Source organism: Coregonus lavaretus (genome assembly GCF_964263955.1).
Source record: "Coregonus lavaretus genome assembly, chromosome: 15".
Classification (NCBI taxonomy): Eukaryota; Metazoa; Chordata; class Actinopteri; order Salmoniformes; family Salmonidae; genus Coregonus; species Coregonus lavaretus.
Window position 1 is genome coordinate 31,525,689 of NC_140002.1, and position 25,910 is coordinate 31,551,598.

Below are 25,910 nucleotides of genomic sequence, written 5' to 3' on the forward strand. Positions count from 1 at the left end.
TATATCTATCTTCTGTATACCAACGCTACCTTGTCACAACATAACTGATTGGCTCAAACGCATTAAGAAGGAAAGAAATTCCACAAATTAACTTTTAACAAGGCACACCTGTTAATTGAAATGCATTCCAGGTGACTATCTCATTAAGCTGGTTGAGAGAATGCCAAGAGTGTGCAAAGCTGTCATCAAGGCAAAGAATTTGAATAATCTAAAATCTAAAATATATTTTGATTTGTTTAACACTTTTGGTTACTACATGATTCCATATGTGTTATTTCATAGTTTTGATGTCTTCACTATTATTCTACAATGTAGAACATAGTAAAAATAAAGAAAAACCCTTGAATGAGTAGGTGTGTCCAAACTTTTGACTGGTACTGTATATCAACAAAAGCAATTATACATGGAAAACTATACACAAAAAGAAAACAACAGCAACAATTGAGAAAGTAAATCTACAAGGGCTAATGTGTATGACATGGTGACATATTATTTCGCATATATTATAACAGGCCAGAACATAATCTGCAGCATGATCTACTGTCTCTACGTTTTCTCCTAACAAAACGCAGATTTTCTCCTCAACAGGCAGTTCCAGAAAACCTGCAATTCTTTCTTTAAATTTCAGGAGATAAATATCTCTGATTGAGAGACATTTGAAGCAGTGGAGTAGGAAGTGCTGCTCATTCTCCACATCACCCGACCCACAGTGCTTGCATAGCCTTTCTTCTATGAGCTTTCATGTTTTTCTATGGCGTCTCTATGGCCAGGCTATGGTCACTGAGTCTGTACATTGTTAATGTCTTCCATTGTTTGAATTCTTTGATCTTGACAAAGTGTTGTGCAAATTTGATATTTCTATTTAGAATGTGGTAACATTGAAGTTTGTGATTAAATTGAGATTTCTATTTGTTAGAATTTTGTTATTTGTGGTTGAATGGTTTAATTTAGTTGATGCTTTTGGGCCAATTGCTAGTCTGAAGGGTCACTCTCTGGTTACGGTGTTTGCATAAAAAAGCATTGTGATGATAATATTCTGGATCACAGTGTGTTAGGTGAGTCCAGAATTTTGTGGCTCTTTTCTCAATTTGAAATGCTAGGGGGAATCTCCCAAGATCTGCCCTACAGGCTAGGCTTGGGGCATTTCTGTGCACACCTAGAATATTTTGACAAAATTCCAGGTGTAAAACTTTGGTGGGGCATTTATCCCATTATGTATATTTTAAATTGTAAGTTTCTCTGCCATACAGAAGGATTGGAGTTATGACAAAGTCAAATAATTTAAGCCAAATTCTAATTGGTAGGTTACATTTATACAGGGTCTTTATCTGTTAGAGACTTTATGGCCAAGTAAAACCGGCCAGATTAATTTATAGTCAGACCAAGGTAAGTATAGTTGGTGGTGTTTATCCAAAGTTAGCATCGCAGTGCTAACTGTGTCACTAGAGATCCTGGTTCGAATCCAGGCTCTGTCGCAGCCGGCCGCGACCGGGAGACTCATGGGCGGCGCACAATTGGCCCAGCGTCGTCCAGGGTAGGGGAGGGAATGGCCGGCCGGGATGTAGCTCAGTTGATAGAGCATGGCGTTTGCAACGCCAGGGTTGTGGGTTCGATTCCCACGGGGGGCCAGTATAAAAAAAATATGTATTCACTAACTGTAAGTCGCTCTGGATAAGAGCGTCTGCTAAATGACTAAAATGTAAATGTAAATGTGTTTCAGGGTTGTTTCTCCTAGGGTGAAATAGTATCAACTTTTCTGAGATCTGGACTTTTTCTGAAAGATTCTTACATAGTTTTTTTTTATATGAATGCTCTCTCTCTCTCGCAATCGAGAGAGAAGAGAAAAAGAGAAGAAACCACTATTACTCAGTCAGACCGTGTATAACACACAGACGTGACTCAGTGCTATCTCAAGACCGCACCAACCTCTAGAAACCACGCGTTTGATTTGATCTGTTCTCTTCTACCGTTCCTGGATGGCAAAGTACCAGGATGTTGTCTCTGGTTTTGAATCTGAATTTCGAGAATTGAATTTGAAAACGTAATCTTAATGCATCTGAGGAGTTGAATATATTAAACTTTTGTAAACTTCAAATGATAGATCGTAAACTTGATACACAGACAATGAATGCAATGTCTACCATATTGAAACTGAATATATACATATTTTATTTCAATATTTAATTACATTTAAAACTAAATGCAATATTCATTAAAATCATGAAATGCAAGTTCAATTTATGAATTCAATTATTCAATTTGTGCATTACAAATTCCTTCCCCAAAAATGGTGCTTTCTACACTTTGATATGACTGTGCCAGGCAGACTTCGAAATGACTTGTGCTGTAGGCTAGCGTACACTGCTGTTCCATGCCATGTGTACCATTTGATTCACTGTGCTGCCCGTCTCAAAGTAGTGAATTACTGTATTTATTTATTCTTTTTTTAATTCAACCTTTACTTAACTAGGCAAGTCAGTTAAGAACAAATTCTTATTTACAATGACGGCCTACACCGGCCAAACACGGGCGACGCTGGGCCAGTTGTGCGCAGCCCTATGGGACTCCCAATCACGGCCGGTTGTGATACAGCCTGGAATCGAAACAGGGTGTTTGTAGTGACGCCTCAAGCACTGAGATGCAGTGCCTTAGACCGCTGCTGTATCCTGCATGAGAACAGTGCTTTCACAATTACTTACTTTCAAAACTACTATTAATTGCGTTTTGAGTTTTTCTGGTGTGCATGTATGGGAAATGCTTTTCATACTAAACATCCGCCCAGGTGGGTTGTGCAGTATATGTCAAAGTGTTACTGAATAGAAGTCACTTTGAATAAAAAGACAACCTGAAGAAATAGGAATGAATACAGAAAGTAGCTTGTACAACCCACCCACTCATTTAAAAACATCACAAGGATAGAGACGTTTTGATGACACAGTTGAGACACAGGCATTACGGTGCTTCTCTGGAATAGTTCCCCACATAGAGAGCACACCACAAAAAAAGTGTCGTCGATGAGCGTAGAGAAAAGAAACAACCAAAAAGATTGCCCAAAGGAGTTTTCGTTTCCGGGATTATTTTAGGCAGTGGTTAGTTCTCTATTTCTGGAACAAAATACTGTAATTTAGATAATCATGTCATTTCATAATCTTCTTCTATAACCATCCATATAAATTAAGGTATAATAGTATATATAAGGTATACAATTATAAAGGGGTTTGTAAGTATGAAGGGATTTGTGGAATAAACTGTTAACTATTAATTTAGAGTTTACACTACTTAGAAACCCTGTTAGAAAATAATTTGACACGCTACTAATGTAAAGTGTAAAGGAGTGACTCTAGATTTCTGAACCCCAATAACTGAAAAAGGGCAGGTAGCCTAGCGGTTAAGAGCTTGGGCCAGTAACCAAAAGGTCACTAGTTCAAATCACCGAGCACACTAGCTGAAAAATCTGTTGATGTGCCCTTGAGTCGCTCTGGATAAGAGATTCTGCGAAAATGTAAGTGTCCAATAACTATTAAAAAAAAGATTTAGTTTCATTACTAAACTCAACAGAATATTACATATAATGACTAATTAGGCTAGATTGCATTTACACTGTAAAAACTTACAGAACAGTTTGAGTTTGATAAAAATATGATAATATTGAGTAATTATACAACAATGAACAATCATCATATTAGGCCCTATTTTAGGTCCCGTGTAGCTCAGTTGGTAGAGCATGGCGCTTGCAATGCCAGGGTTGTGGGTTCGTTTCCCACGGGGGGCCAGTATGAAAAAATGTATGCACTCACTCTGGAGTGAGTAAGTTGCTCTGGATAAGAGCGTCTGCTAAATGACTAAAATGTAAATGTTACCGAAAAATGAATAATGTAATTTTGTGCTTACTAACTTCTACACTTAGGCAACAATAGAGAAATGGGCAGGTTAGCAGGAAACGCTATACGAGCTGCTGAGAAAAACTCCAGACCACAACAGAAACTGAAGACATACATAAATATCAAAGGATGCAGCTAGGATATTTGTCAATCACAGATTGTTATCTCTGTAAGGTAAGTCTGCTCTGTCTCTGTCCATCTCACTCTAGCTAGTGTTGAGCATTACAGGTGTTGTAAAATATTACATATTAGAGAGTTTCACAAGTTACCAACATGTATTGGGTATTGATTCAGAAAGGCTGGCTATTTTTGTTCTGCATGTCGACTTTCATTCATTGACAAATGTTGACATGATTTTGCAGTTTAGCAATCACTCATCCTGTCCCTGTCTCTTCCAGATGTCTGTTTGGTGGCGGGTTCTGTTTCCCCTGTTCTTCCATACCCTCTGCTGTGTGTACCCATGTTGTGCGTCCCCTCCAGGCCTACTCAAGGCTTACTCATACTCCCTCAAATCCACCATGTGCACCCACGCCCGGGTACAGCAGCTGCTCAGGAGATATGTGAGTTGACTCCTCTGTTAACCTCTATTACTGGTGGCTAGTCTGCTAGAGCTTCTGTATGCCCAGAGACAATAGCTATCCTCCCCTACTAGAGGCGGTTATCATAATGTACCATCATTTGTCTTGCCAGAAGGAGGAGCAGTTGGATAACAAGCAGTTTGAGGACAGAAGTCTGGAGTTGCAGACCCTACCATCCCTCTCTACAGACTTCTACCACTGGCTTCAGATGAAGGTTTGTGTTTGTGTGTGACCTGTACCATTTGTTAACCTGTTGTGGTTTAATGCTTTAAAAAGGTACCATAGAATAGGAGTGACATTGTGAATTTTTTTATTATCTGGCCTGTACAGGACTGGGAGCGTCTGAGTGCTGCCTCTCGAGACCTGCATACCTTCTGGGCTCACCTGGACATGAAGAGAAGGGAGATGGAGAGGGAGGAGGTGGGACAGGGGGCAGCCCACGGGATGGGGCGCAGTGGCAAGGCTAAACCCACCATACCTGAGAGCATACAGTGCATTCTGACAGACCTGCGGGATCTCATGACCAAAGTCAACTTTCAGGTACAGACAATGTGCGCCATATACATGAACGAACGCACACACACATACACATTTGAGGTGTTCACACATTTAGTGAGTGTAGACTTATTCTCTCTGCACACTATATTAGGTGTTAATATAGCTACCCATTATGACTACTCAGTAGCTCCTGTGAGGAGAAATGTTATGCGCTCAGTCTGATAAACCTCTCTGTGGTCTTTACAGTTGAGATGTGTGAACAGCTCCAGCGTGAGCCCCATCTCTCCCCCAGCCCTGACCCGTGCAGTGAGCCCTCCCTCCAGCCACCAGGCCCCATCAAAGTCCCTGTGGACCAGCCGCCTGGAGGGCTACGTCATCCTCAGGGACCTGGAGCGCTACCTCACTAAGCTGGCCAGAGACTTCCACCTCCTGAAGACCAAACACAGAGGTCCTCCAGGCGCCCAGCCCAGGGGTAGATAGACACGGTATGCATGGATTCATATTCATAATGCATACTAGTACTGCACTAGCCTGTGACAAGTTGCGGTCAGAGTGGCTTTTAACTTATTTTGTGGACTAGGGACATTGTTGGATGTGAGAATTTACAATTGTAGTATTTTTAATTATAACACAACAGTATTTTATGTAGTCAATGCACACAGTTTATTTCAGCAGTAACAAGGCAGCTAATAATCAGCGTTATAAGGTGATAATAATGATATATTTCATTCAGTATTACTATGACAAAGACAGTACTGTGACTCAATATTACAAAGTGATGTCAATACCTGATGGTGTTATTTCAACTGCATTAATGATAGGGTTAAATTAATCAATAAGGCCCGAGTGGGTATGGTATATGGCCCTATATACCAAGGATAAGGCTGTTCTTATGCACAACGCATCATGGAGTGCCTGGATACAGCCCTTAGCCGTGATATATTGCTCATATACCACAAACTCCAGAGGTGTTTTATTGCTATTATAAACAGGTTACCAATGTAATTAGAACAGTAAACAAGTAGTTTTGTGTCATACCCGTGGAATATTGTCTGATATACCACAGCTTTTCCGCCAAACAGCATCCAGGAGCCAAACTACCCGGTTTATAATTTCTGGTACTCCCTAAGATTGTGATTTCTCATTGTTGTGAGATGCTCTGTTGACTTTGTTAGACTGAAACCAGGTTTACACGTAGTATTACTGTAAGTCTTACAGCCTTACTCTCCTCTGGGTTTCTCCCTGAGTTTCCTTATTTTCTTTCTCTCTCTTGCTGACTCTAACAGCCGAGCGCAAGAAGAGTGTTGAGAAACACTACCCAACATCCCCTTTTCCCACAGCCCTCATTTCACTGTACTTTCCAAAGAAGCCTTTTTGCCTATTTATTTACTTATTTATTACTTATTTATTTGAAAATGCTGTTTATTTTTGTTATTATGGAAATCTAAATATAGTTTTTATTTGTATTACATACAAGAGCTAATATATTGTAAAGGACTACAAAATAAAGATGAAGCATAAGATTGAAAATGTGTTGTTTCATTTAATACGAGTTTTGTTAATAAACAACAAAGTATTATGAATTCCGGCAAAACCTCTGAATCCATTTATATATGATAATATGCTATTTAATCAATAACTATCTAAATTAAGAATTATAAGTTCAATTGTGCTAACAGAGAAAATAATCATTATCTTGTAGTAGGCAGTGTATGGCTGTGGTCTCACATTTAAAGGAGAAAAATTACTTCTGTGTGGCTATAATCTGATTGGCTAAAGCAGGAAATCATCCTGTGGAATGATTGGTTCGCTGTGGATTACAGCGAGGTTGTCATTACTTGCCATCGTCATCTTGGGTTGAGTTGAGGAGCCGTCTGCAAAACAAGTCAATCCACGAGGTCATTGTTAGTGCCTAATGCGGATTATTGGTCAAAACTTCCAGTGAAAATATAGACATGAAAGAGTTAGCCATCTTTAAAACTCTACTGCTTTCCATTTTACAATCCCAGCTCAGCTCGTCCTCCATCGAGAAGTCCTCACCTTCCCTTCCTCAGCCCTACTGTCCTCATAATAATATGTTTCCTCCTCTCCCATCCCCTGACTCACCACCAACAGGTGTCCTTTCTTGCCTTTGGCCACCTTCAGCTCTGGTCCACTGGTGAAATCAATGACCCCCTCCTTCCCCCGAGCCACCGCAAACGTAATACTGCACACAGGAACAGACAGGAGGAGAGGACCAGAGGGAGGAGAGGAGGGGTGGGGTGGGGGTGAGAGGGGATGAGAGAGAGGAGGGAATAAAATAGAAAGGTGTCATTAGCACAAACAGAGCATGACAGTTGGAATGGATTGACAAAAATACTCTGAAAAAGGTCATGAAGCTATCCAGTGTCCAGATGATCAGAGAAGCCTGACCATAGAGATCCTATTCTAATTCCTAATTCTATGAGCCAGACCCACCTGTCCTGGCTGATGTTGACCTTGTTCTTCTTGTCCGCCATGGTGGCCAGCTTGGTCACCACCTCGATCACATGATCACACTGGAGCACCACATCACTCTACAGGGCAGACAAGTGGTCAGATGTTAGGTATTGTACTTTATGGCACCATGGCAGTAAGTCACCATGACAACTGCTAGATAGAATAACCAGGATGAGGTCATCCTGCTACCTTCTGCTTGTTGTCCTCACTGGGCACGTGCAGAACCATGAACCCATCACTCAGAGAACTCACAGAGATGCCTGGAAAGAGAGGAATGGCACCCTGTTATACAGTGCACACACACTACCACTATCTTATAAGCAATGTTACTAAAAACTCCTGAGGCCTAACTATTTAAGTTCAACCCCCCTGCCCCCTCCTCCAGGCCTGCCCTCACCCCTGGCCCACCACCCCCGGCCCCTCAATCCCCTATGGCCCCCAGCAGAGACTCACTCCTCAGGGCCGCGTAGTCGATCTTCTGCTTCAGCTTGGCCTCAGCCACCAGCATGGCGAAGGAGGAGGTGAGGAGCAGCTGGCGAGGCCGCGCCTTGTAACCCCTCCTATCATACTTAGTCACCGCAACTCCATACTGTCACAGACAGACAGAAGGAGAGGGGGATGGAGAGAGAAAGAGAGAGAGTGAGGGGTTGTCATAAAAACCCAAAGTTGTCAAGGTTTCTGTATCAATATTGTTTCAAAGCAATACATAACTTTATAGAGACACTGTACACAAGAAACAACCAATTAGCAGGATTTAACTACTCAGCCAACAACAACAGAGTGACAAAGGTGAGACCGGTGAGACAGGGGTCACGGTAGACTCCAGTCCAAACTGACGCAAACACTACAGGGGGATAGTATTACAATATCATATTACTCACTTTCACTTTGTCATTGCCCAGAGTCTGTATCACTTTGAGGTTGAACTCCTCACTGTCTGTATACAGGAAAGAGCATCTATCAGTGGTGTGTTTGTCAAGTCTGTGATGGTCTGTGAAGTTTCGAAGGAAGCTGCTGAGGGGAGGATGGCTCATAATAATGGCTGGAATGGAGTGAATGGAATGGTATCAAACACTAGGAAACGATGTGCTGGATACCATTCCATTTATTCCGTTGCAGCCATTACTATGAGCCCGTCCTCCCCAATTAAGGTGCAACCAGCCGCCTGTGGTGTGTACCAAGCGTGTCAGTGAGTGTGTGTGACCTACCTAGTCTGGAGGCAACAAACAGCTTAGGGACACTCTGGGGATAGCTGTCCTTCTGGTCCTGGAAGATCTGACTGGCTACCACCTTCTGCTCCATCTATAGAGAGAGGACAGAAGAGATACATGTAGAGTTGGAGAAAGAGACAGAAGAGATACATGTAGAGTTGGAGAAAGAGACAGAAGAGATACATGTAGAGTTGGAGAAAGAGACAGAAGAGATACATGTAGAGTTGGAGAAAGAGACAGAAGAGATACATGTAGAGTTGGAGAAAGAGACAGAAGAGATACATGTAGAGTTGAAGAAAGAGACAGAAGAGATACATGTAGAGTTGGAGAAAGAGACAGAAGAGATACATGTAGAGTTGGAGAAAGAGACAGAAGAGATACATGTAGAGTTGGAGAAAGAGACAGAAGAGATACATGTAGAGTTGGAGAAAGAGACAGAAGAGATACATGTAGAGTTGAAGAAAGAGACAGAAGAGATACATGTAGAGTTGGAGAAAGAGACAGAAGAGATACATGTAGAGTTGGAGAAAGAGACTGAAGAGATACATGTAGAGTTGGAGAAAGAGACAGAAGAGATACATGTAGAGTTGGAGAAAGAGACTGAAGAGATACATGTAGAGTTGGAGAAAGAGACTGAAGAGATACATGTAGAGTTGGAGAAAGAGACAGAAGAGATACATGTAGAGTTGGAGAAAGAGACAGAAGAGATACATGTAGAGTTGGAGAAAGAGACAGAAGGAGAAAAGGGGAGAAGGAATGGAGTAGGGAGACCGAGAGAGCGAGAGACAGAGTGTGTGTAAGAGAGAATAAAAATAATAGAAAGAGGACAGAAATATCCTTTCTATGTGTTCCTGTCAGGTGAGTGACAGATACAGACAGTAGAGTAGCATACCTGTTTCTTCCACTCCGGCTGGATCCTCCTGCAGTAGGCCCGCATCATGTTCTGCATACACAGCCTGCACAGATGCTCCGACGCCTACACAGACATAGGGACAGATACAAATAAAACATTGACACATTGAATGTACAACAGTCAGATGCATTGCACCATCACACCTTGGCTTACGCTAAATTTCCTTCAGTGTGTGTGTGTGTGTGTACTGTGGGGCTGCAGTACCTCAGTGAGGCTAGGTGGGGGGATGGGCCAGCTCTTGTCCAGGACACTCTTGGGCGGGTTCCTAACCAGTGTCATCAGGAAAGAGAAACGCTGATGGTCCAGGAAGTACTCGTTCTCTGGAGAGCGCTCATAGTGGCGGTAGATGAAGCCCTTGATGAACTTGCGTATGATTTCAGCAGCGTGTCTGCGACGCCTTGCCTTACGGCGGGATTTCATCCCTCTCCAGGCAGACTGGATCACTAGCACTATATAGAGAGAAAACAATCAGTAATGTCACAGAAACACACCAACAAGCTACAACTGTGCAGAGCTCTGAAGAACAAACAAAGTCATATTCTCGGCCTTACTTCATTCAGCAGATACCAAGAAAGTGGCTGCAGAGTAACTGCTTGAGGAAGCAGTAATTGAGAAGCAGATAAGAGTGTGAGCTGTTTGATCCAGGCCCTCACCTGCGTGTCTGATGCGGTGATACTTGGCCCTCTCTCTGTAGCCCCTCCATGAGGTCTGTAGGGTGAGAGCTAGAACAGAGCACAGGAACAGAGGATACAAAATGGTTGGACCACAGAACAGACTATATCAATTATATCCTAATTACATTTGCTTAGTGTATTATACATCCTCATACTTCTGCCAAGGGCAGTTCACTGTTTTCTACTGCTACTACTACTCTGCTGTTTATCATGATCTATGTTATTTTCTTTAATACATGGATTCCCCCAAACTAAACGGCCTTGTCATCATCCTCCCTGCTGTATAGTCTTACCAAGGGCAGGCCTCCTGGCCTCCAAGGCATCTTCAGTGGTGAACAGAGTCTTTGGGAAGCGGATGAAGATCTTGGTCCTACAAAGAGATAGGGAATTATACATCAACAACATACTGTCTGATGTTTCTCCTCATAACATGACTAAGGCAAATGGAAGTCCCCTTACTTCCCTCCCTCCCCCTCCCTCCCTGTGTGTACATACTTTCCCAGTTTGTATTCCTCTGGTTTGTAGCCCAGGTGTTGGACCAGAGTGGCAACTCCATCAGCCAGTATGCCGTGCCAGTTAGGCCACGTCCCGGGACACAGAGACTTGTACCTGTGGTTAAATAAATATATGTGGTTAATATAGAAATCGTGGTTATTGAAACATGTAAACAGTCACATAATACAGTGCATTTGGAAAGTATTCAGACACCTTCCCCTTTTCCACATTTTGTTACGTTACAGCCTTATTCTAAAACACAATACCAACATAATGACAAAGCGAAAACAGTTTTTTAGAAATTTTAGCAAATTTATAAAATAAATAAATACTTATTTACATAAGTATTCCGACCCTTTGCTATTAGACTCGAAATAGAGCTCAGGTGCATCCTGTTTCCATTGATCATCTTTGAGATGTTTCTACAACTTGATTGGAGTCCACCTGTGGTAAATTCAATTGATTGGGCATGATTTGGAAAGGCACACATCTGTCTATATAAGGTCCCACAGTTGACAGTGCATGTCAGAGCAAAAACCAAGCCATGAGATTGAATGAATTGTCCGTAGAGCTCTGAGACAGGATTGTGTGCGAGGCACAGATCTGGGGAAGGGTACCTAAACATTTCTGCAGCAATGAAGGTCCCCAAGAACACAGTGGCCTCCATCAACCTTAAATGGAAGAAGTTTGGAACCACCAAGACTCTTCCTAGAGCTGGCCGCCCGGCCAAACTGAGCAATCGGGGGAGAAGGGCCTTGGTCAGGGAGGTGACTAAGAACCCGATGGTCACTCTGACAGAGCTCCAGAGTTCCTCTGTGGAGATGGGAGAACCTTCCAGAAGGACAACCATCTCTGCAGCACTCCACCAATCAGGCCTTTATGGTAGAGTGGCCAGACGGATGCCACTCCTCAGTAAAAGGCACATGACAGCCCACTTGGAGTTTGCCAAAACTTCTGGAGGAAACCTGGCACCATACCCTACGGTGAAGCATGGTGGTGGCAGCATCATGCTGTGGGGATGTTTTTCAGTGGCAGGGAGACTAGTCAGGATAGAGGGAAAGATGAACAGAGCAAAATACAGAGAGATCTTTGATGAAAACCTGCTCCAGAGCGCTCAGGACCTCAGACTGGGGCGAAGGTTCACCTTCCAACAGGACAACGACCCTAAGCACACAGCCAAGACAACACAGGAGTGGCTTCAGGACAAGTCTCTGAATGTCCTTGAGTGGCCCAGCCAGAGCCCGGACTGATCGAACATCGCCGGAGAGACCTGACAATAGCTGTGCAGCGACGTTCCCCATCCAACCTGAGAGCTTGAGAGGATCTGCAGAGAAGAATGGGAGAAACTCCCCAAATACAGGTGTGCCAAGCTTGTAGCGTCATACCCAAGAAGACTCGAGGCTGTAATCGCTGCCAAAGGTCCTTCAACAAAGTACTGAGTAAAGGGTCTGAATACTTATGTAAATATGATATTTCAGTTGGTTTTATTTTTATACATTTGCAAAAATTTATAAAAACCTGTTTTTGCTTTGTCCTTATGGGGTATTGTGTGTAGATTGATGAGGACTTTTTTTTGTACCCATTTTATAATAAGGCTGTAACATAACAAAATGTGGAAAAAGTCAAGGGGTCTAAATACTTTCAGAATGCACTGTATACAGACAAACAGACCTCTGTAGGAAGGCTTCGTAGCGTCGGCGGTAGGCGAAGCCAGCTCTCCTGACCCTCAGGTTCTCCATCAGACCCAGATATTTGACCTGGTGTCTGACCAGAGCCTCATCAAACCTCCCTGTATAGAGAGAATATTAAATTGACTGATTGACTGATTGATTGACTGATTTACTTTACAGTGTATGATTACCTGACTGCTTGGCATCGTTGGGTTTGATACAGCGCACATAGGATGGCTCCTTAGACATCAGGATCTCTATCAGTTTGGCCAGGCTGTTCTTAAACTGAGTGGCAGCCTGCAGAGGGCAGCAGAGAGGTGAGATATCAAACTGTGTGTGTCTGTGTGCATGTTTGCTGACTAAATTAAACTTTCAGCACCCAAAGAATAGCCTGCATTTAAACATGACATTGTCCCGTGTAAATGTGGGCTATTCTTTGTCGTAGTAAATGCGGGCTATTCTTTGGGTGCTGAAATCCGTAGCTTTTGATAAAAATGTAATTTTGTGTGACGTCGGAGCTCCAGTCCGTCCACACTAGTCGCTGCTCAACTCCAATGTAAATCATGGAGTTGAGTTTAGTGACCTGTGTGTGTGTGTCTTTGTGCGTGTGTACGTGCGTGTGTATCTCACCGTCTCTGGACGTTTTTGGTCGGTCACTTCCTCTTTGTGGAAGCACTGACTCAGGATCTGGTTATCTGACTGGCATATGACCTGGACAGAGAAAGCACAACACAGAACCATGTAAACACACCACACCACACCCACAGATACTATACTGTATATACCTACTGTAGTGTACACACATACACAGTGTGAGGGAGTTCTGAGAGAGTTCATGAGAAACCTATAATGGTTGTGTGGTGAGTGTTAGAGTGCGGTCTGTGTTCTCCTTTCTCTATTGTTACTCCAGCCTCACCTCTTTCAGGTTTCTGTAGAGCAGGTCATTGTTTTTGTCCAGAAACCCTGTGATGCAGAGGAACATAAAACATTACAGAGAGTATGTGTGAGGTTGAAATTAGTGGATTATTTCCTGCAGTTATAACCCAAATATTTTTGTGATCAACTTTTTATTTTGTTTGTCATTTTTTCAGAAGGGGGGTTACAGGTACAGGTATAACATTCAAAGTCATATTCACTCAGATATATTCAGTTATCAAATATGCATGCCACTCCAAAGAAGAAGAAGAAAAAAACTATCAGAAATGAATACAAAGATAAAGAACAGTATCAACAGTTTGGTATGCAATAAAATAAACAAAAAAGGCTCCCTCTCCCCCCCCCAGTCCCCATCCACCAGCCCGCATATTCCCTCCCCACCCGGAAACCATGTTTCCCACCCCGCCCCAGATAATAAAAATAGCAGAGGTTAGATGGGGTCACCTTACCTGCTACTTCTACTTATTCTGAGCGGAGCAGAGCAGGTATAGCCTGTTATCACTATGGCTGAAGAATTGGCATAAAGTATTTTGATCATATTAATGAAATTGGAGCCAAGTCCCATATGCTCCAAAACTGAACAAAGTTATGACCATTCTAGTCTATCAAAAGTTTTTTTTTGCATTGAGAGATAGAACTGCCAAGGACCGTTGGTTTCTGATGAAGCATGTAGGTTATCTTGTTTTTTAACAAACCGGCTTTTGTCTGGATATACCAATTTGGGTAAGTAGGTTTCGAGACGGGACGACTGAATTTGAGAAAATTGTTTAATATCTATGTTTACCAAAGATAGAGGGCGATAGTGAGAGCACTGGGTGCCGTCCTTACCTTTTTTTTTATAAAAGCTAAATTAGTGCTGTATTTACATCCTTTCCAAATTAACCTTTGTGAACAGCTGTGTTAATCATTGAGTAATAGTTCATCTAATTGATTCCAAAAATGTTAATAGACCTCAGGAGGAATACCGTCCAAACTAGGTGATTTGCCTTTATTCATGGCCCCTTTATCCAATGCCCCTTGAGTTCATGGAGAGAGATTTGGCTCCTAGCAAGCCAGCTTCCTCAGTTGAGAGAATAGAAGTTCTAATAACTCAATCTGGCTTTGTGTGGATTTACAATCAGAGGTGTACAATTTTTTATAGAAACGGGAGAATCTTTGGTTGTTTAACTTGGGTTCTGATAGTAATTCACCTAATTCAGATTAAACGGTTGCAATATGCGTTAATTGAACATTACTGCAAAGGTTGTTTGCCAGTAAACGACTGTGACAATTAAAATGGAAGTCATGGTTGAGTCTATCTTGATGGATGGCAAAATCTGCTCTCTGTCTAATCAATAGAGCGTAGTCACTTCTTTAATTGTGATTTATTCAGCCCAGATGCAAATGCAGTTGCATTGTTTTTAATAAAACCTTTGATGGCGTCCCATAAAATCCAAGGATCATCGACTGAATTTTTCTTAATCATTATAAATTAATTCAATTCAGTTTCAAAGTGTTCACATAAAGTAGGATTTTGTAGTAAGGAAACGTTAAAGCACCGTCTTGTGGCTCTTTTATGAAATTCTGTCATTTTTAGCTGGCAGTAGTAAGCATGATAATCAGATAGGCTCATATGTCGAATTTCGATTTTCTTGATTAAAGAAAATAGAGGAGTAGATAATAGTACAAAATCAATTCGGGAGAATGTTTTGTACCTGTTTGAATAGAAAGTGCACTCTTTTGCTTTTGGATTATGTGCTACCCAGGCATCAATGAGGTTGTAATCAGAGATTATATGTTGGAGAGCCTTGGTTGCGTGTGGATTGTAGTTGGTCTTATTAGATTTGTCCTGCATGTTCAAAATGAAATTCATGTCTGTCCCAATAACCAGTTGGAATTCAGTTAATTCTAACAATATGCTGTTCAGAGAATCAAAAAATGTAGGATCATATGAATATGGAGCATACACATTCATAAAGGCAATTTTCTTTCCATTGTGGAAACATTTAAGGAAAGTGATTCTGCTTTCTTGGTCTCCGCCTTTACCAAGGATGGTGATTTTGAGACCCACAGGGAAACCCACCCATTGGTCGCTCACCACCCAGAAGACCCTCTATAAACCGCTCCCCATTACCCCCTCCCCGGTTCCCCCCGCCATGCACTATAATCACAGGGTTATGGCATAACGGCAAGTGCCAGCCTTACACATGAAATCTCTTAAGCAGCATTTTTTTGGTCTTAAGGTATTACAAATAATAATAATAATAATAATAATAATAATAATAATAAAGTAAAACATAAAATAAGTAACCAATTCAGACCTTTACAGTAAAGTTAGCAGACTTGATGAGTAAGGGTGGGTAATGAAGAAAAAGTAAAGAAAATGAAAACAAGATATGACAGATATGCAAGCGTAATGCTTAAACAGTCAAACAAAAATAGAACAGCTGTAGGAGCAATAGCACTTAATCCATTATCTTCATTTATTATTAGCAATATGCTTGAATGACCTTAAACACACATTTGCCCTCCATTAACTGCTCTATACTATGTACAAACAACAAGAGGGTATGTGCAAAACGTTAACTCTATAGATCTTATATAATAATTCATCATTGCCTGTAGGTCAAGTCCTACCTGGGATATACATTCAGTAGTCTAAACAGAGGGGGACAGGAATCAACAGGAAGTAAAAGCATAAAAGCTATTGTTTAGTAGTAGCCTATATGGGACTGGCCATCTCTCCTTGCCAGTAGCAAAAAAATGAATACAAAATTAAATAACAAATTGTAGGGCGATAACTATCAACTTATATTGCCATATTTAGAACAAATTGATTCAATGCGCTGTAGCCACACAAGAAAGCAGTCCCAGTACGTATGATACCTCCAATGTTCATTAATTGGTGTGGTGTCATCACTGTGTAAATGTCCTGGACCACAGGCAATATAATTATAACAAGTTTAATGCTCAGCAATAATAGTAATATTGTTCCTTGTACCCAAACATGAGGGCTGTCCTCATCATTGTCTTATGCTGAGGGCAGAATCATAGCCATATGCTAGGCTGCGTGATTGTGCATGGATAGCATACCTGAATAATGAGCCAGTCATGGGGTTCCATCTGTCAGCTTGTGTGTTGGGTTTGATGTGCTTCTCGAAGAAGTCTTGAGCTTCCTTGGCAGTGGAAAACGTGTGTTGTGCTTTGGAAGGTCAAGATGAGTTTTGCCGGGTGGATGAAGCCGTATCTCAGGTTTAGCTTGCATAGCTGGGATCTCACCTCGTTGTAGGTCTCCATCTTTTTTAGCAGTTCGGCACTCAGGTCTGGGTAGATGCTGATCCTCTTCCCTGCATAGGTCAGACCCCTGGATTCCACTGCAAGGCGAACAATTCGCTGCTTGACTTCAAAGCTGTGGACCCGTGCGTGTGCAATGTTTATCAGCGGCATGGGACCCAGCTTCTCCTACCTGAACACTTAATAGAAAAGACTGCTCATGAAGAAAGTTGGGTTGGCCGCTTCCACACCAGTTTTAAGTCCTGTGACCCATACATTGAATTTACGGGAATGATTTGAGCGATTCCGTTTTCTCTTATAAGAGTTTGATTATCCATTCCAACTTAGCTCGCGCTGTTTCCATTGGCTGTCTTCTCCAGAATTTCCACTTTAGTTGAATAGGTATCCACTTCAGCAGTGAGCACTGCCAATGAGTCATTTACCGGTTTTAATTGTAAGTCGAGTGCAGAGGTAATCTCCACACAAACAATCTCTCATATAGTAGGGGCCACCTCTTTCTGTTGTCTGGTATTGAGAGCCGCCATGTTCCTACAGTTGAATTGTGGACGGACAAATTCTAGTTGCTGAAGTGAAATAGACCTGCTAGTTATTTCTTGTCACACAATAAATGTCCCACACCTTTATATGATGTTTAGTACGTTTTAGGAATAATTCATAGTAATTTGCAAAAGAAAGCCACGATAAGGCCACGCGTTTCAATGCATGCCACCGGAACTGGTTCCTCTGACACAGAACCGGCAGTTATACTATTGACTGATTGATTAGCTAGCTCACCATTGACAGTGTAGTTGACCTCTCCTGCATAATGAATCAGTCTGAACTCCTCCCTGCCCACTGCCTTGCGAGTCTTCCCATTCGCCAATTTGTGACTGACAGACATAGAGACAATTCATATCTTAGATACAGAGCCACAAATATACACACAAATAAATGTTCGGGTCATGGTGCAAATACACAAACAAACTGTGAAATGTGTGTAGTGTTTGTGTGTGTGTAAGAGAAAGATTGGACTCACGTGACAAAATGGGCATGGCCTCCCAAAGTGTCCTCGAGCTTCTCCAGGAAGGAGATATCACTGGGCTCCCCTGGTCTCAAACACTCCTCATCCTACAACACATTTCACATTTATACGTTAACATTCAAATAGAGACAGGGAGAGGACAGATGGAGAGAGATACCAAAGAGAGGAGAAAGGCTAAAGAGAGTCAGATAAACGACTAAACGGAAGTGAATGCCAGTCATTCTCACCAGGATGGAGATGAAGCCTTTGTGTTTCTCCTCCACCAGGTCACAGATGATCTTGTTGTCAAAGTACTTCACCGGCTCCCACTGAAATACACAGTTGCATTTAATGAACTACACCCTCATCACTACATGACAATATGCCTTTGTTAGTATATCTCTATTCTTGTTTTGTCTATTTGAATGAAAACACCCCTCTTTTTCTCTGAGTACACAGACTCACAGTGATGCCCTCTGCTTCGTACTCCTCCTGCTCAGACTTGAGGGTGAGCTTGATGAACAGCTGCTGCAACTTCTCATTGCAGTAGTTGATGCAGAACTGCTCAAAACTACAGGGAGATGGTTAGGATTAGAAAGATGGCACAAAACAACTGCGCTACAATATGTTAATTAGGCTGCCTAATTCTGATATTTTGACTAATCAGATCAGCTTTGAAAAATATCTGATGTGAAAAGATCTGATGTGATTGCTCAAAAGACCAATTAGAGGAAAACATATCAGAATTGGGCTGACTGTTTAAATGCAGCGATACTGTACAAACAAATGGCTATCAAACACACACACACACACACACACACACACACACACACACACACCACACACACACACACACACACACACACACACACAGTAAGTTAACAGCTAGAATGTTTTCAGGTACCTATTGTGTTGGAAGACCTCAAAGCCGTAGATATCCAGCAGTCCTATGACTGATGACGAGCCCTTACTGCTGTTGTACACTTCATCCTGTAGATAGACAGCACACAATCCACTCAGTTTTGGAGGTACCAAGCAGCATTACGGTAGCTGGCAAAGAGAGAGCAATAACTAACAGTAAATACGTGAATTGTTTTGCTAGCTAGCTATCATGATTGATGTGTGTGACCTTGAAAGCCAGAGACTGGTTGATCTTTGCCACCAGCCAGGTGAAGGCACGGCCGTACACCGCTTTGGCCAAGGCATCACGAGCTGCCACAGCCTGCTCGAAACTCAACGGGCTTATCATCTAGAACACACACACATAAGTACGCAGTACAAATGCATACGTACACACACATTGGAAATATGAGCTGCAAATACTTTCATGTGTTATTTCTGGGCTCAGCTGTACTTTATCAGTACCCTCTCTTTTAAACAAAACAATTAATCAAATTAATAAAAATATGTATGCCATACACATCAGAGGCATACTGTATTACTTGTTGGTAAGTGGGATATTAAATTAGATTATATAAAAATGATATTAGCAGGCTGCAGGCATAGTTCTGTATGAAGTGAAACATCCCACCATAGACACTCACCTCCTCCCCTTTGGCAGTGAGTTTCTTATGAGTGAGAGCCTCTCTCAGCGCTTCTCCATCCACACCCAGCAGCTGCAGAACAAGCAGGACAACATCAACATCTGCCTTTAAAATGGAGAATTGGGGAATGTGTCTGTCTGGGGGAGGGTGTATAGTTCATATTCAAAGTTCTAACCTTGGACAGGTATTTGAGCTGTGGCTCAGTGGTGATCTGGGTTTCTCCATCCTCCCCTTCTCCAAACTGAGTGTTCCCAAGATGGAGGACACTTGCGATTATATTCAACAAATCCTAGCGGGGAGAGAGAAGAGACACAATTAAACCATGACCTTCTCACTGTTTTTGGAGTGAAACTTTGGGTGGGTATTTGCAGTGACATACAGTATGTACACCAGTGGAGGCTGGTGGGAGGAGCTATAGGAGGACGGGCTCATTGTAATGGCTGTAATATAATAATTGGAACAGAGTCAAACATGAGGTTTCCATATGTTTGATGTGTTTGATATCTTTCCAATCATTCCATTCCTGGCATTATAATGAGCCCGTCCTTCCAAAGCTCCCCCCACCAGCCTCCTCTGATGTACACTCAAGTGTTTCTGACCTCCACCTCCTCCTCATGGAAGCCGATGACCGTCAGGGCTTTCCTCACTGTTTTCCAGTCATTCTTGTCATTGATGGAGCTCACCCTGGGACAGCAACCCTGAGAGGTACAGGACATCACTGTTCAAATCACTATACACACACGTACAACACACACACACACACACACACACACACACACACACACACAAACACACACAAACACACCTTGACCAGGTAGTGGTATTTCTGAGCGTTTCTCTCCAGGCCCAGCTTGCTGAGCTGGTCTTGTTCTCCTCCCTCCAGCAGCTGGTAGAAGATATGGAAGTTCCTCTCTCCGTGGTTCTGGTGCACCACACGGGACTTCTCCAGTAGGTAGTTGAGGATGTGGCCTCCTATCGGCGCCCCCTAGGGGAGGTTAGGGACAGGGACCATCAAGGTACTGTTGAGTGTGGTCCTACTAGAGCTGCTTTAGCTGCATCATGTTTTAGATTCATAGTAAGGCATGCTGTATGGTAAGCCCTGAATGTCACATTTATTAGTTATGCACAATCTTTTGATGGAATGGTGTGCTGTAGAGTAGGATGGCATGAGTGTCAGCGATGGTAGACTTATGTGTGGGAAATCCCTCAACCCAGGAGCCAAAGGAAGAGAAAACAGGCTTACCCTGAAGTCAAACTGGACATCCATGTATTTTCCAAAGCGGCTGGAATTGTCGTTTCGCAATGTTTTGGCATTACCAAAGGCCTGTAGAGAGAGAGACAGAAAAAGAGAGAGAGAGAGGAAGTGAGTGAGGGAAACAACAGAGATAAGATCATACACAGCTGAGAGAGAGGAAACATTAACAGTACAGTAATAGCATGTTCACAGCAGCACGTATCTATTGTTATGGATTTGTCAGAGATTGGTTCAAAATATGCAGTGGATCAACATGCTTTCCCTCATCCACCAATAGAGTTACTTCTTTGAAGCAACATGATTTTGTAGTGGGCTTCTCTCATTGATGTTACACCAGTCTCAGTACCCCTGCTATAAATGTTCTTCCTCCTCCAGAGCCTATAGAGGTGCTCATAGGAAGAGATCCTGGGAAGAGGATCTTGGGTGGGAAGGGGATCTTGGGAGAGGGTGGGGTGTGTACCTCCAGAACAGGGTTGGACTGCAGCAGCCGGTCCCGGAGCGTGCTCATGTGGTCAGTGACAGGGCAGGTAGTGGCATAGTACTGGAGGATCTTCTTGGAGGCCTCAGTCTTCCCTGCTCCGCTCTCCCCAGAGATCAGGATACACTGGTCCCTCCTCTCAGTCCGCATGGCCCGGTACGTGTTGTCTGACACCGCATAGCTACAGGATAGAGAAACAGAAGGATGGGATACAAACATGATATCAGCTAGTGATTGGGCTCATACTGGTGTATTCACATACAGTGGATCACCATCTGATTCCAAACATACACTACATACTGTAAATGTAATGTTCCCAGAGCAGATTCACATATACACACACTCATGCTGGTCCTGCTGGGTCAGAGAAAGGTTAAGGATCAGGGGTCAGAGGTCAGAGGGTGACTTACATGTGGGGTGATATCTCGTAGAAGCTGACCCCTCGGTAGCGCTCCATGTGTGCCTTGGAGTAGATCTCCAGGTCCTTGTATGGGTTCACTGACACCAACACTGACCCTATGTAGGTCTGATACAGGGAGACAAGATCCGCACACTGGAGTCACCAACCCCTCTAATACAAAACCCACACAAACACTGATATAAAATCAACCAATACCAAACATTATGTTAAAGCTACAGATGTAGGATCTTAATTTCAGCCAGATTGCTAAAGCAGGAAAATTATCCTGCAGCAACAGGAAATGTGAATTATTCTGTGGATTATAATTATTGGACATTTTTTGTAGGGTACAAGGCAAATCAAGTCAAAAACATGTAGTGGAAAATCCAAACTTTAGAAGCCTTTTAAAACCTTGAATCCACTACAAGTTTGCATTTCCTGCTGTGCAGGAAAATTCTATAACAACAAAATAGTGATCAAATTGAGATCCTACATCTGTATGCTGGGTCATTTTTATGATAAGATTTCCATATAGCCTATGATATGATTCTTTACATAGATGAGTTTCTCTCCAAAGCGTCGGCGCAGGTTCTCAATGAAGGCCGCCTCACTGGTGTAGTTCTCCAGCAGCACAAAATCCTGCACCCCCACCCTGTCCCGCGCTGTCAGAGTACTCTCCATGACTAGATGAACTCCGCTCTCACCTCCCACCTCCTATAGAGAGAGAGAGAGAGAGAGAGAGAGAGAGAGAGAGAGAGAGAGAGAGAGAGAGAGAGAGAGAGAGAGAGAGAGAGAGAGAGAGAGAGAGAGAGAGAGAGAGAGAGAGAGAGAGAGAGAGAGAGAGAGAGAGAGAGAGAGATAGAAGGGGGGAGACTTCAATGCCTGCCGCTCTTTCCCAGATACATACAATCCCAAATAATATAATAATAATATTATATGAAATTTAGCATACGCTTTTATCCAAATTGAAACCTACCACTATGCACTTCAACTAGACCTGAAAGATTGTTATTTAATTATTTTTATCACATTTTCTCCCCAATTTCGTGACATCCAATTGGGAGTTACGACCTTGTCTCATCACTGCAACTTCCCAACGGGCTCGGGAGAGGCGAAGGTCGAGCCATGCATCCTCCAAAACATGACCTGTCAAGCGACGCTGCTTCTTAACGCACTGTCTTAAAGGTGCAATATGCAGAAATCGCTCCGCCATTTCCTGGTTGATAAAATTCTAATAGTTTGCCTAATTTCAGTTTGTGACAAAACAAGCATTCAGAGTGTAAAGGATCATTTTACCATCTAAACCGCTGTGAAATATATTTTCAATAACCAGAAATATTGTATTTTCAGCTGTTTGAAGCTGGTGTACAAAACTGAAAGTAAAAGACGCAAAAACAAAATTTACGCACCGGAAGCATAGAACAGATCTACCACTTCTTATGCGCCCGGCCCGAAATAAGGAGTCGCTAGAGAGCGATGAGCTAAAGAAAGCCCTGCCGGCCAAACCCTCCCCTAACCCGGATGGTGCTAGCCAATTGTGCACCGCCTTTTGGGTCTCCCAGTCACAGACGGCTGGGATCGAACTCTAGGCTTTAGTGGCGCCTCAAGCATTAGACCGCTGCGCCACTCAGGAGGCAAACCTGAAATAATTTGATAGGTATAAGCAATATGTTAAAATCCTCACCTTGCCCTTTGATAGGCTAGGAGGAATTCCCCATATCACTTATACCAATCCAAACCTCTTAGATCTACACAAGTGCATGGAGGGTAGGGCAGAGGGTCGAGTTGGGATTGGGAGTATACTGACAACACAACAGCACTGCAAATAAACACCTCCACAAGAGGCTTGTCACGGACAACCACATCAACCAGAGGAAAGCACACACAGGATGTTCAGACATGCAGAACACAAATCAAACAATGAAGCCATTTCAATAATCCCTAATATAAACAGTGTCTCTAAGATCCTGTATTGTGTGATTGTGAGATAGCGTATTGGGATGTATATACAGTAAATACAGGCTATAGCGCCAGTCAGGTTCTGACCCATGCTGCTAAAGAGGTGTGTGTACATGTAAACCCTGGTATTCTGATGACAAACATCAGAGCACAGACAGGAATTAATACCCAGAGAAGTTCACAGACATGTTATCTGTAAAATATCCGAAGAGAACAGACACAAATAAATATACCTACCGCGAATTGGTGTGTGCATTATCCAGTTACGACTACTATTATCCACCAGTACAGAACAGTAATGTCAAGGCTACATCCTGCATTCCAGCCCCGTTCTCCTACAACCAATCACCCTCTAGTCTGTTTGATCACTCACTGTATCAGGTGTTAACACACACACACACCAAGACACACACACACACACACACACACACTGGGAGAGGAACAATGGGACCAGGGGCTTTGGGAACACACAGTCCTCTCAAGGGTGTCGTTAGGGGTTGGTTAATGTCATTAACTGGTCGTTTTCTCTGAACACTTAATGGTGGAAAATCCTTGAAACAACACAAGGACAACAGTGGAGTGAAGCCAAGAACTATGAGCAGGGGAAAGCCAGGAGACACTTCCACTCTGCACTCCTACCTAGCCCCCCTCTACCTCAGCGTATTGTTCTCGCAGATGGCCTTCCTGCAGCAAGTAAAACACACAGAGGAATCCCCTCTCACAAACGCACGTATAGTGATTTTCCAAAGGATACAACTGAAGTATTTTAGAGTCAGGCTTAGGGTCAGGTCTTCAAGAAACTCCACTGAATGTGTCTTTTGTGTGTTTGGCTGTTTGTGTGTTTCTCTAAAATGCTGCCTCTTTAAAAGGTTGTGAGTGGACTCTCAAGTAGTTTAGGCCTAGTTACTATGGCCCCGTGACCAGGGTCCTGTGGCCCTTAGAAGAGATGAGTGCAGTAGGTACACATGTTCTATATAATATGAGAAAAGCACAAGCCTCTGTGTACAGTATCCATCGGCCCTGTGGGTAATGAAGTCTGATGGACCTGTGAGGATGTAGGTGTTGTAGTCGTTGGTGTTGTAGTTTTTGTGTGTTGTAATTCTATGGAGCAGTGAGGGTTGTGAGTGGAGTTGTCCTGAATAACAGTGATTATTGTGGATGTTGTAGTCCAATAGAGCAGTGAGGGCTGTTGGTGCTGCAATACTGTAGTATGTAGTAGTGAGGGATGTAAGTGTTGTAGTCTTATGGAGTACAGAGGCTTGTGGGTGTTGTAGTCCTATTTTTATTTGATTTATTAGGATCCCCATTAGCCAACGCCAATGGCGACAGCTAGTCTTACTGGGGTCCGACATAACGAAAACTACATTACAGACAAAATACTTTTACAATCTACATACATTTAAAACCATTAACATGTAGTTTGTGTGTGCATCTATCAGTTGTACATACTGTACATGTCAGTACATACACACAACAAGTAGGTGAGGGTTGAGGGTGTTATAGTCCTATGGAGCCAAGAGAGTTGTGGATGATGCATCTATGAGAGGCAGCAGGGAGGCTTCAGTGGGACTTGGCTCTGGGCCCCTTAAGTCAGCACCGCTGGGCTGATTCCCCTCAGTCTCTTCCTTATAAGGTGCCCTTCTGCTCCGTCCCCAGACATACCTACTATGGGTGGACACACACCAGCTCCACAGCTGGCTCTCCAGCATGGATGTGCTAGCACTGGACAGTGTGGAAAAATACCAGCCACCAGCTACAGTATGTCCCTGGAGAGCCTAGTGCCAGTCCCAGGCAATGTAGATGACTCATAGTAATGGTGGGAGAACTATAGTCCAAATGTTTGTTTTACTATCCTTGTGGGGACCAAACAATTGATTCCCATTCAAAATCATATTTTCCCTAACACCTAACCCTAAACCTAACTAACATTAACCCCTAACCCTAAACCTAACCCTTATTCTAAACCTAACCCTAATTGTAACCCTAAACCTAACCCCTAAGCCTAAAATAGCCTTTTTCCTTGTGGGGACTGACAAAATGTCCCCACTTTTTTGCTTGTGGGGACTGACGAAATGTCCCAACACACCCACACACACACACACACACACACACACATCTATGACATGTTATGAGCAGCATGAAAAGGGATAAGGATCTTACCCTGCCTCGATACCTCATCCTGTCCTAGCTTAGTGTTGTTGATCTCCCTCTCTGGTCCTCTCTGGCGTCAGTGGTCCTCCCTCCACGTCAGGTAGACTCCCTAGGTGTTCTAGTGGCTCATCTACCTCCCTCTGTCCATGTGCAATAGATCCAGGTTACAGTTACTCTCTCCTTCTCTCTCTCACACACACACACACACACTACATACTGTCTCTGTTTCTGTCAGTCTGTTTCTCTCTTCCAAACACACATACACACCCTCACACCACGCTCTCCCGCTGTTCTCTCTGTCCGTTGTGCCACCCTATGAAGACAAAGCACACAGCTTCAAGCCTAAATAAATACCAGCAGTTCAACTAGTTTACAACTTCAGCCCTGTAGTCCCATTGACAGGTCAAGTAAACATCCTCTCCTCCATTAGTCCGCAAGTCCTTAAATCACAAGTGAAACACAGGCTGTAACTCCACTAACACGTCACACACTTGGACCGGAGCACCTTCCAAAAAA

At 42.9% G+C, this 25,910-nt stretch overlaps 1 protein-coding gene across 1 annotated transcript; it reads right to left on the reverse strand.

Annotated features, from left to right (window-relative positions):
• Positions 1-5,600: 5,600 nt before the first annotated feature.
• On the reverse strand, positions 5,601-25,680 carry LOC311142077 (unconventional myosin-Ic-like). The gene is made up of 32 exons (XM_084177641.1): positions 25,662-25,680; positions 25,404-25,534; positions 21,840-21,998; positions 21,295-21,410; positions 20,867-21,065; positions 20,395-20,475; positions 19,957-20,136; positions 19,751-19,849; positions 19,327-19,440; positions 19,152-19,223; positions 18,737-18,856; positions 18,512-18,597; positions 18,073-18,178; positions 17,856-17,936; positions 17,623-17,714; positions 17,382-17,476; positions 13,315-13,361; positions 13,029-13,109; positions 12,590-12,695; positions 12,400-12,517; positions 10,729-10,842; positions 10,527-10,603; positions 10,213-10,281; positions 9,764-10,008; positions 9,539-9,622; positions 8,644-8,737; positions 8,317-8,372; positions 7,889-8,024; positions 7,625-7,695; positions 7,415-7,512; positions 7,064-7,163; positions 5,601-6,831 (listed from the first exon to the last, which is right to left on the reverse strand). Exons 2-32 carry the CDS (start codon positions 25,419-25,421, stop codon positions 6,805-6,807), a joined length of 3,141 nt encoding a protein of 1,046 aa, XP_084033767.1. The 5' UTR covers positions 25,422-25,534; positions 25,662-25,680; the 3' UTR covers positions 5,601-6,804.
• Between the last annotated feature and the right edge of the window lie 230 nt (positions 25,681-25,910).